The 12,289-nt window shown below is 38.5% G+C and overlaps 1 protein-coding gene across 8 annotated transcripts in view; it reads right to left on the bottom strand.

Moving 5' to 3' along the window:
* The window catches only part of DLGAP1 (DLG associated protein 1), a 435,006-nt gene that overhangs the window by 120,628 nt on the left and 302,089 nt on the right, over nucleotides 1-12,289 (bottom strand). Inside the window, exon 1 of one of the 8 annotated variants that reach the window (XM_078391588.1) lies at nucleotides 5,063-5,190. The exons of the other annotated variants lie outside the window; for them this stretch is intronic. Within the exon in view, the coding sequence (XP_078247714.1) occupies nucleotides 5,063-5,116 (54 nt within the window). The 5' untranslated portion in view covers nucleotides 5,117-5,190. Of the gene's footprint in view, nucleotides 1-5,062; nucleotides 5,191-12,289 lie in introns of those variants that run through there. 8 annotated transcript variants of the gene reach the window in all.

The raw sequence follows: 12,289 nt of genomic DNA, 5'->3' as shown, positions 1-12,289 counted from the left end.
TCGGGCCGCGGGTTGGACAAGCCTGATCTAAAGCATGAAAAGTCATGCCTTTTGCATAACTGCACAACATAATTTCACTCATTATAACCTTAAGCAATCTCTGGAATGCTGTCACGTTCCCGGGGGTTTCAAGAGCAAAGTCCAATAAGCCAGTCCAATACCAGAAGTTCAGAGCATGAAGAGCTGATACCAAAATGCCAAAGCCAAATCACAATCCATAAGCCGAGGTCAGAGTCCGAAGCCAAATCACAGACGATAAGCCGAGGCCAGTCTCCAAAGCCAAATCACACAACATAGTCCGGGGTCAGAGTCCAAAGCCAAGGGTCCAGAGAACAAGGTTCAAGGTAGTCAGGAGCATGGATGTGAGTCAGAGATTTGACTTGTTGTTTCCACAAGATTCCCAGCCATCTGGGAGCTGATTATACAGCAAAACAGTCATTGAACTGCTGGAAGCCTTTTGTCCTATCAAAACTCAGGACTAGCTGACCTGATGTTTCTGCAGGAAGCATTCCAGTGATCCTCTGACCTTTGCGTCATAAGTCTTTGCCGAAGTGTAGCCCTCACCCTGGCTATTGGGGGAGGAGAATCTGGTGGCGTTTCAGCTGTCTGTGCTTCTAATCACTCAGCATTCTCCTCAGCTGTAGTTAACCCCTCAGGTCTCGGATCTTCAGCTGAACTCATGACAAATGCACTGAAAGAATGTGTGAATACGTTTACAGGGGCTGCTAATGATGTGTGCTGCAGTCAAGCACTCTGCTGCTGTTTCACTATCCCTGGTCGCATCTTTGTCCTTACTGGGCACCTAACCTTGCCTGGAACACAGCTGCCAGTATTACTTACTCACATGGACACATCAGTGCACATAAAGAACCTCTTCCCATGCTATCTGAAAAGAAAATAAGTGTTTTGCTAAAGATGGGTGCAAACACACATATTAGGCTTAGCCACCATGGTCCTGCAGTTAATCTGTATATGTGGAGTTTGTGTGAGCGGCTCTCTTTGACAGATAGACACCTAGTTGCCACATTCCAGTTCTTTAAATATAGGTAACTTTATTTGCTAATTGCTACCCATCTCTTACACAAATTTACTGAAGTGTAAAACCCACTTAATTTAGCAGGACATATATATGAGCAAGCAATTGAGAACTACACCATAGTCTCAATACTAAGCACATGAAGAATCAGTCCTTTTAGCAAACATAATCATTTCCATACTATTTTCTAAAATCGCTTTCCAGAAATCTAAGATTCCCAGCAACCATAAGTTCAATAAGCTTTAACAACAACAAGCAGTTCTTAACAATTTATAATCATCACCACAAATAACAAAACAACATCACCACCACCACTACCACCACTACCCTCTCCTTTTGTTTACTGCAAATATGTTGGAATCTCAGCAAGATGCATAGTGTCAGGGTTCAGGAAAGTTCCTTTTTTGGAATACAGCTCCCAGAATCCCTATATCAGCACTGGAGTCAAAAATGGGTTTTGCATAATATTATCATTTAATTTTTTTGTAACTGCCAAAATATAGTCCCTGGCACCTTATCGACCAAATATTTCTTGTTACTAGTAGGTTTAATTCTGCTTTTCATGGGTACTGAGTTTTGTTACATTCTCTCTCTGATTCTTATAGACTCACTGATATCTGACCACTGTTCTCAGGCAGTATTGAAAAACTGATATTAGACATCTGCAAATCAGCTAAGCTAGACCTTCTTGAAGTTGCAACATTTACCGGAGAAAATGAGACTTTAGCTTATACATCTATAAGATTCTGTCAAACTTGTGACAAACAGCTAGTTGAAATAGTGACTGCATGTCTGCCTTCTGTCTTGGCTTCTATAAGGTCCAGAGCAGGGGTCTCCAAACTTTTCAGCGTGAGGACCATATCATATATTTTCCACATTTTCAAGGTCCAAAGGAACACGGACGTGTGTGCATGAATGCATGCATGGACACACGCCAGATTCTTGAGCCTGTGGACCTTAGCCTGCAATGTTTGCCAGGCTGGATAAAAAGGCAAGGTAGGCTGGACATAGCCCGCGGGCCATGGTTTGGAGACCCCGGTCTACAGTTACTTTTCTTTTCCTTTGCTTTTAAGTGAAAGCTTGGCATCCAGACCAGCTTGTGGTCTAAAAGACATTGGATGACATGCCTAGAAGTACAGGTAAAGCCGAGCCAGTCAGATAATATTTTAACTCTAGGTGTTCACAACATCTAGTTGAAACAAGACTTGAGTGCTCCAAGACAAAGCAGAAAGAATGGTAAAGAAAGATCATAAGATCATTGGTATATGAAGAAATGACCCCCCCCCCAATATTTTATTATCTGGTCCCACTACAACATATGCACAACATATTTATTCACAATACTGACAATGTAACAACAGGATGTGGGAAAGGCAATGCCCATCCATGAAGAAGCTAGGAATTATAGCAGTTGGAAGTGGAACGCTTTTCTGGGGGAGCCAAAGGAAAACTTGTATGTTACAATGGTTACTCTCTTGAGCATAAACTTGGGAGATCAGGTTTATGCCTCCACTGAAACAAAAACAACAAAACACCTCACTGAGTGATGCTGAGCCAGTAATCCTCATTTAGCTTGACCCCTCATACAGCTGGTGTGAGAAGACAGAGGGGAGAAAAGCCTTATGTAAAAGCTTTCAGCTCATCATAGAAAAAGTCTCAATGCAACTAATAAAATGCATTGAAAATGTAGTATTTATTTATTTATTTATTTATTGGACTTATATACCGCCCCATAGCGCTACAAGCACTCTCCGGGCGGTTTACAATTTTAATTATACAGGCTACACATTGCCCCCCCAGCAAGCTGGGTACTCATTTTACCGACCTCGGAAGGATGGAAGGCTGAGTCAACCTTGAGCCGGCTACCTGGGATTTGAACCCCAGGTCGTGAGCACAGTTTTAGCTGCAGTACAACGTTTTAACCACTGCGCCACGAGGTATTGGAAGAGAACTTTATGAATACCAGAGACAACCAGAAAGATGAGCAAGCAAGTCTTTCTGAATCAAGCCTAAGATCTCTTGAGAAACACAAATGACTAAACCGAGGCTATCATCCTTTGGACATATAATGAAAAGACAGGTTCACTGCAAAAGACAATGACACTAGGAAAAGTGGCAGGCATCAGGAAAAGAGGAAAATCTAGCACGAGATAGATTGACTCAATAATAGAACCCATGCCATTTGGTTCACAAGACCTAAGCAGAGTTATTAATGATAGAACCTTTTGGAGGGAATAAATAGGATCTTTGTAAATTGGAAATTTGATGGTATCCAGCAGCAACATACATAATAAATATCATAAAAGTAAAAGGCTTGTAAAACTGGTTTTGATTAATCCCAACCCATCTGTTGTCAGGAATCACTAGTTTCTTTAATGAAACCTACTCAGGCTAATCAGAGGGAATAGTCATGTTTGCTTGTTCCCATTTATGGATTCTTATTTTAACATATTCTCAAGCTTCTGGAAAAGGACTGTGTAATTTATGGCAATTCTTCCAGAGACAGGTGATGGATGTGTTGTCTGCATTAACCACTCCACCCCACAATGTGACTGTTGAGAGTTTATAGTTTCAACAATCCTCCATCTACTGTACCTCCTCTTACTGATCAATAAAGACTCACTTATATCAGCATATAAAAGTCAACCTCTTGACTTCATTGCACAGCCCGTTATCATTTGCTAAAACACCTGGCTGATCCCAGCCCTTGACTGAAATCCTTACTATGTCTGACCCAGATAAAATAGACACATAATATACTTCTTAATGCTAACAGTGACTATTGCATGATTGTTCGGGAGTGGAGGTCATGGGGAGCAATCATTTAACATGATTTAAGACTGTATAATAATATCCCACACACCTCATCACTGGATTCTTCCAAAGCATATATCCTGTTTTACTTCAGGAACTTTAGGCTGGCAAACACCGAACATGATTCTATTTTCTTCTGTTCAGCTTTCTAACAATCCTGTGGGGTCGGTTAGGTTCTTTGGATGGAGAAGTGAGGGAGCAGGAACGTCTGGCTCAAGAGTTTTGCAGCTCAATCTAAATCTGTGACTCCCTGATTCTCATTTATCAGCCTAACCCCATACTAACTCATTTCAACCCCATATGAATTCATTAAAGCATCAATGAAGTCAGATCAGCCCACATTCGAGGACTATATTTTTGGGCTGAAAGAAATAAGGATTATAAAAATCAGAGATAAAACAAATTAAGACAAATCTCTGTTTCAAAAATGAATACTGTTACTTAAATAAAATTGTGTTAAGACATAATTTCTATTCAAAAGAATAAGTATATTAATACAAATTGCTGTGCAATTTTTGTACAAAGATTTTTCTTACAAAGATAAATGCAAATTGCTATGCAATTTTCTTGCAAAGATTTTTTAAAAATTAAATGCAGAATTTGAAAACTAGGATATAATTTAATTCAAAGAAACAATTAATAAAAAGACAGGTCACCTTTTCAACAACAATATAAAACCTTTTTCAATTATGTAAACCCCTTTTAATCACACAAATGCATTGAGGAATCTATGATGTATCTTAGAAGAATTAAAATCCTGCAAGGAATTCTCTTTTGCTGAAATATTATCTATGAGGGTGTTGCTCTGTATCACAGACAAATTACCATTTGAAACTGTGTCAACAATAAATTTAAAAAAATAATGTTTAACAGTTACAAGGAATATTTTTTCTAAATCACTTCATTCTAGTGCTGATTAAATGCAACTCTTCAGCTACTACAGGAAATGAGTGCAGGAAAATAAAAACAATCAAAATATTGAAACATTCTTTCATCATTGTCATTTTTTAATAGAACCTGTCTCTAAATGAAGCAAACTAAACATAAAACCAATGCTAAAGGGAAAAATATATAACAATTTGGGGATCTTTATGCAAGAGCACTCATAATAAATTCACACACAAGATGAAATGTAAAACACATTGTAACCTCTTCTAAAAACAATCTGCTAGCTATAAGCTTTCCCGTTTCTTAAAACTGCTATGAGCTTACCTTGTAAGGTGGAAAATAAAACAGACTGTCCTTATGGTATAATAAGTTCATCATTCATCTCAATTCTGTAATGTATTTTTGCAGCTGAGAACATTTGAGCATCTTTTGGGCTTTTCCAAGGCAAATGTGGGTGAGCATGGAAGTAAACACTAGTTCTGGGGAGTTGAGGGGGGAGTGGGTGGCCATCACTCACAGTTGGGGGACTTGCAACTAGAGCTTTCTCTTAGTATGCAAATACTTAATGAAATGAAATTTTAAAAAATAGAAGAACAATGCAATTTGGGATTCATTAGTAGCCTTCATGGCTGTTTTTCATATCTGTACATGTCCACTCAAATACTGACTTCCTATTTCTGCAGTCTTGACTATTAGTATACAACCATCCAGCAAGATGCAAAAAGGACCATGCCTGCTTATTCCTAAGATTCATAAGGTAAAATACATGTAAATATGATGAAAAGGATTGAAGAGACTTATTTTTAAAGCTATGTATGTCTGATTACTGTAACAACATGAGATTTATTAAACACTGTTTTTACAGAATTTTAAAAGGCATGTAAGTATAAATGAAGATGATCATTTGCTAAAAAAAAAGAATCTTTGACTGAATCTCTTACATGGTGGGAGCAAACACACAGTACACTACTACACAAGGACCTCTTAAAAATCTAGTTAGCTAGCACAGATGACAACAAACTCTAGCAATGATGCACATGCTGCTCATAAGCTCTCCAGCTCTCAGAAATATGCACAGAATATTCCAATTTAAAGATCATTCATGTTTTTGAAAAATTTTCCAAAGCATCTCCTTTTAATATTATTTGCTCTGACTGGTTTTTTGAGCACATATTCATACTATGAAAAGTTAGTTCTCTGTATTCTATTAAGGTTCCAGGACTATGCTGAGTGTTTTATTGGGCAACAGCAGAACGCAATATAAGTAGCTGGCACAATCTTTTATCCCAATGCAGCCCCCTCCCCCACACTGTGTACACCTACAAAGAAGGGCTTAAATACCCTCCTCAGAGCATGCCTTTGGTGCCATAGAAAGCTGCATGGGGTGGAAGGAGAGGGCCCACTATATGCTGATCCTACAGTGATGTCATTTGGAATTCAAGTGTTATACTCCACGTTTCAAACCACTTTTGCAAGGCTGTTTATTTTAAAAGAAACAAAGGAACAACAATAAAATATAATATTAAAGACCAAACAAGGCACTAAACAACAACAACAACACAGACCACATTAAAGCAGTGCTGTCCATCACTGAACACACTGTGTAATGAAAATACTTTGAAGTGATATCTGAAATGAGGAGGGGAAACCCCTTGTCAAACTTCTTGGCAGGAGAATTCCACAACCACAGTGCTACTGCTGTGAATGTTATGTCCTTGAGATCCTCTATCTGGATATTTGATGGGTAAGAGACCTCCTGATGCTGATAGTAAAGCCCAGGCAGGCTCATACGGGCAACAACAGTTCTTCAGATAAAGCCCTAAATGTCCTTGAACTAGGTAACCAGTGAGATGGGCCTCTTTGACATCATGCAAGCCACAAGTCACAGCACTGAACGGCAATCTCCCAGGACCACCTTCTGGGATCAGCCCTCTAGAAGAGAGCCAGGTGGGTCATGGTCGCATCCCATGCCAAAATGTTGAGGTTATCCCCTTCACTCCAGTCATGGGTAGTTTGCAAGATACACCGTAAAACAGAGCTTACAAGTCTTTACACTCAGAAAGATTCACGATGCAGTGCTTATATTGTCACTTTGGACTGGGACAAAGTCTTTATTCAGTCTTTTATTGCCAAATCACTTCTGACTAACAGGGCTTTCAAGACATTCAAGGACTCTTGTTTTACCATTGCCACTCCACAATCCTGTAGTGAGTTTCCATGGGTGAATGGGAATTTGAAGTCAGTTCTCCTGAGTCCTTGACTGAAGCAATCCACTATACCAGACTGCCTCCAAGCAGAGATGTGAAGATTGTGGTTCTGGAATATAACTTCCAGAATTCCTCAGCTCTGGAAGTCGTAGTCCAAAACCATGGATCTACAACTCAAATTCAAAGTACTTAATCTGTGGCAATCAACGAAAAAGGTGCCAAGAATAATTTCCTAACTTGGCAGAACAAGGATTGTACTAATGAGCGTCCATGATTGTACAGGTGTGCAAGAATGCTGAGTAATGCTGAGTCATGGATGATGCATCATATGCTATGATTGGTTATATGCTAATACAGTGGTGCCTTACTTGACGACGATAATCTGTTCCGTTCAAATTGCTGTTAAGCGAAATCGTCGTCAAGTGAAATTAAAAAACCCATTAGAATGCATTAGAAACCGGTTAATGCATTCTAATGGGTGAAATACCTCATCGTCCAGTGAAGATCCTCCATAGGGCGGCCATTTTCTGGTGCCTGTAATGTGAGGAATCCGTCCCTAACACAGCAGGGAGCCATTTTGCACAGCAGGGAGCCATTTTGAAACCTGACAATCAGCTGTTTTCTGATCATTGTTAAGTGGAAAATCGGTTCCCGAAGCAGCGAACCGATCATTGTCAAGTGAAAAAAGCCCATAAGAACATCGTTTTGCAGTCAAAATAACAATTGCAAAAAAACCATCGTAAAGCAAATTTGTCGTTTAACGAGGTAATCGTTAAGTGGGGCACCACTATATGTATAAATATATATATATATGTGAAACTGAACTGATGATGTCTCTCCACCACTGATCCATTGCTTGATGTCATGCTGCTGGTTGGAACGGCTGTATATATTGTAAATATACTTTGGTGTTGGGAGAAGCTGCCTGTGTACGTGTGAGTTATTTGGACTGCCTGGACTGGACAAAGACTCTGTGCCAGAGACGTCAGCTTTAATTTATGTCATTTTATGAAATCATTCCCAAATAAGGGGGAAGGGATATAAATATAAGTATACGCAGTTCCATTGTAACATAACCTGTTCTTGTCTCTAGAAGTAAAAAAATTTAACTTTTCCAAACATAGGTTCTTAGGGAGTGATAGGAGTTTGTAATAGATATGCAAAGTCAACAGGAAAAATAGCTATAGTATAATGTGGTCAAGCAATGATAATGACAATAAACTAGCCAGTTGAATCAGTAACAAGCTAAGGATTTCAATATAAGAAACCTTTAAGAGTTTATTTTATTTTTTCCATTGACGTTTTATCCAATCTAGCGGCACTTCTACAAACGACAGGACACCAGGGCTTGCAAATATATCAGTGAGTATGCACCAGGGAGAGTTTTGTTTTAGAATTCCTGAAACAAGTTCTTCCCTCCCCCATGCTTTTTTTTATTTACAGAGGGGCATTTTAAAAGGTTACCTAGCAAATTTTCTATAGCTGGTTCCCAGCAACTGCTTACCATCTAACTCAATTTTAACACCACTGATTGAAAATAAAGGACAGTGCTTCTTCTAGCAGCATACAACTGTCTTGGTCACAGTTTTCTAACATGGATCTTAAAAATAGGACCTAATATATTAAGCCCAGTGTTGTTTAGTAGACAATGTTGGACACAGGAGATGTAAATTCAGATCTCTGCCCAACCACAGAAATTCATTGGGAGTAGCAAAAGTAAACCATCCCATATCTTGAGAGCTCTATTAAGGTCAGCATAATTTGAAAGCAATTTGACAGCACATACCAACAACAACATTATTCCATGGGGCAAACTGGTATATTGAATATACCAGATGCTCTTGTTTCATCACATCATACATAAAATTTAATCTGTGTTTTGGCATTCAGAGCAGTAGATAATCAAAAGTAACAAAATCCAAGGTAATCAATTTTATCTCTCTCTCTTTTTAGCTTAATTAGTTGATTGCACTTTGACCAGATGTTTCAAATACTGCTGCCATTATTTAAAGCAAATAATATTGTTGTATGATATGTTGTTCAAAATAATAATTTCTAATGGCACAGTAGGTTCCAAATATGAAAGACAAAAGATGTAACTCTAACTCTAACCTAGTAATTACATCAAAGTGTTTAGTAGAAGAGCTAATTCAGATCTGATTAATTTATTTTGGATATATTCCAGGAGCACAACAGAAAATTGCCAAATAACAAAATAATTGACTTTTCTCTGAACATTTGTAATGCTCATCAATTCAGATTGCCCTCTCTATCTCTTAAAAATTAGATTAAAGCCTGGATGGTGCTAATCGCTTTGGTGGCTTGTTAATGGATAATTCAGGAGTTCATGTGGATAATTAACGCCTACAAAGCTAAAGGCTTATATTTGTTCTCTACTCTTTGTCATCAGTGGACTGTTTACAAATAGGTCAATAATGATGTTAAAACTTGCTGTTCACCTGATTTTTGCTCAGGGCAGTTTTTATGTGCTTCCTTTAAATAACAATAACAATTATATATCCAAAGATCTATTTACTTATCCAGACTAAGGATATGTACTGGTTTCAGATAAAAGTGTTTAACAGGGACAGAACGCAAGGACACTTCTGAGTTATCAGCTCCTGGTTTGTTCACATGCACTGGTGATTTATAGGGGCATGAAACATCAGAGGTTAGATATGCTGAAATCTTTTTTTTTAAAAATTGACATTAGTTGCTGTAATAAAAGGAGGAACCACCAAATTAGAAGACTGATAGCTAAAGCGTCAACCAAAGCCAAAATCTCTCCTGGGAACTTTAACTACTGAGCTCCTGAGAAACTCTCAGACCAAACTGATAAAACTCTATAATTAAAATCGTGTTGCTTAGTATAATAAGCTGCAACAAGACAGACCCATTGAATCAGTGGAAATTTGGTGAGTCCAACCAACCATGCCACCATTTCACAGCTAATCATTAAAAAGGAGGGTACAACATCACTTACTAGAGTCTTGAGGCACAGTGGTTAAACTGCAGTACTGCAGTCAAGACTGTTTACAACCTGAGTTCGATCCTGACGAGCTCAGGTACCCAGCTTGAGGTTGACTCCGCTTTCCATCTTTCTGAAACTGGCAAATTGAATAAATAGGGTAAACTGAGCAAATTGCAGCTTGGATAATTAAACTGTAAACTACCTAGAGAGTACTTTAAATGTTATGGGATGGTATATAAGCAGCAAACATTACTTTGTTTTGCTTTAGACGGTTCATGTTCTAGAATTTTCTTCCTTTTTTGTCTCAGGTCACTACATGGAGTATTCATTATATCTTCATTCAGTATATGTGTGAATGTTGACTGACTGACCAATGTGGGCACTGAGGCAACAGGTCAAACCAGTACAGTGGGGTCTCTACTTAAGAACGTCCCTACTTAAGAACAATCCAACTTAAGAACAGCTCCATTTGCTAAATTTTGCTTCTACTTGAGAACAGAAATCCAAGATAAGAACAGGAAAAAAACCTTTCCTGCTCTTTTTTTAACCTTAGGTCATCTTAGGTTAAAAAAAATTCTCCCCCTGGTGGTAGAGTATGTATTAACCAGCTTTGCATTAGTTCCTATGGGAACTAATGCTTCAATGTACAAACGCACCTCTACATAACAATAAAACAGCCAGAACGGATTAATTGGTTTTCAGTCCATTCCTATGGGAAATTTTGCTTCAACTTAAGAACGTTTCAACTTAAGAACACCATTCCAAAACGGATTAAGTTCTTAAGTAGAGGTTCCACTGTAGTTTCTATGGACGGAAAAGGGCAGACACGGATTAAATGGTTTTCAATGCATTCCTATGTGAAATGCAGATTCAACATAAGAACTTTTCAACTTGAGAACCACCTTCCAATACGGATTAAGTTCTTAAGTAGAGACCTCACTGTACTAGAGACTATAACCCATCCATCATTTCCTACTTTCCATTACTTTTAGTGACTGTTGTTGGCTGATGTGAGGCAGATCCATGCGAGAGAAAGAACTGGGCAGGGAGCAGAGAGAGCACAGCTCACAGGAAGAGGGAGGGAAGGAAGGAAACTGGTAGGAAATTTACCCAAAATTGATAGTGCTACAGAACACCCCATATCCCAAGTCATACCCTTTCTTTTCCTCATTTGTAGTCTCTCTGCAGACGTTTAAAATACAAAGCACACACAAACCTTAAAGCAGCTGGGATTGGGTCGGCCCCAATCTGTACAGCAAATATAAAAATACAGCCGCCCAGACTGGTAGAATATACCAGATGGGCGGGATATAAATTGAATGAATGAATGAATGAATGAATGAATGAATGAATGAATGAATAAATAAATAAATAAATAAATAAAAAATAAAAAAATATTTGGATACAATTCACATTGGACAGTATTTTGAGTGCTAGCTAATCCAAATCTTCTACTAACAAGGCGCAGTCAGCTTCCTAGTGTCTATTCTCAGAACAGTTTTAAATGTTTTCCAGATGTCTCTTTTATTGGTAAAAAATGCATTTGCATTCCTATTCCCTATTATAGGGAGAGTAAGGGCTCAGCAACATATTATAATACCCTTGTTTTTGCATTGGGTTTAGCATGATTGAAATTGATTTAAACGAAGAACGCCTTTTTTGATAGGAAAGTGAGGTGTTTTTTTTTAAACACCCACAAGGGGGTTGTTATTCTGACTTGGATTATAAGCATGATTTATTTTGAATTGTTTTGGCCTGTGCGAACGCCTGTGTTGGAGTTAATTGTGTCTGTAGGGTTTGTCAAATATTCAAAACCAGAATCATGGGTTTCAGATTGCAGGATATCTTACTTTTTTTCCCTATCTGTAACATTGATCTAGTGCTATGACACTTTGAAAGATATTGAAAATTATTAAAGTAAATATTAAAAGGCTGTATTTACAGAAATCCTGCCTGTATTTATTAGTGTAGCCCCTCTGTCAGCATTCCAGTTGGATACCCAGAAAAGTTTTAAAAGACAGAAGATTACTACAGCCTCTGTGTGTGTGTGGTGTTCCGGGGGGGGGGCAGGGAAGAAGAGAAGAGATTTAACTCTTCCTGTGAAGACCCAAAGGATGCTGTTTTTCCATGGGATCAGAACAAGCCTGACTTGCTACACCCAAAAGCAAGTGCATCAGTAGCAGTGATGAAAAGAAAAGAAACAGTTTGCACTAATTAGTTGCACTTCTAATTGGCCATCCAAAACTGTCATGAGGCTCCTGAAGAGTTAACAAGTGAAAAAAAGGGGGGAGGAGGGAAGAGGCATAGTAACCTGAACAGAGCAGGGGAAGTGACAGTGGCAGGGTCCATGCAGTGTGGAAAGCTGATGTGCTG

This window comes from Pogona vitticeps, chromosome 4 (genome assembly GCF_051106095.1).
Source record: "Pogona vitticeps strain Pit_001003342236 chromosome 4, PviZW2.1, whole genome shotgun sequence".
Lineage (NCBI taxonomy): Eukaryota > Metazoa > Chordata > Lepidosauria > Squamata > Agamidae > Pogona > Pogona vitticeps.
This window is presented reverse-complemented; position numbering and strand designations above follow the sequence as displayed.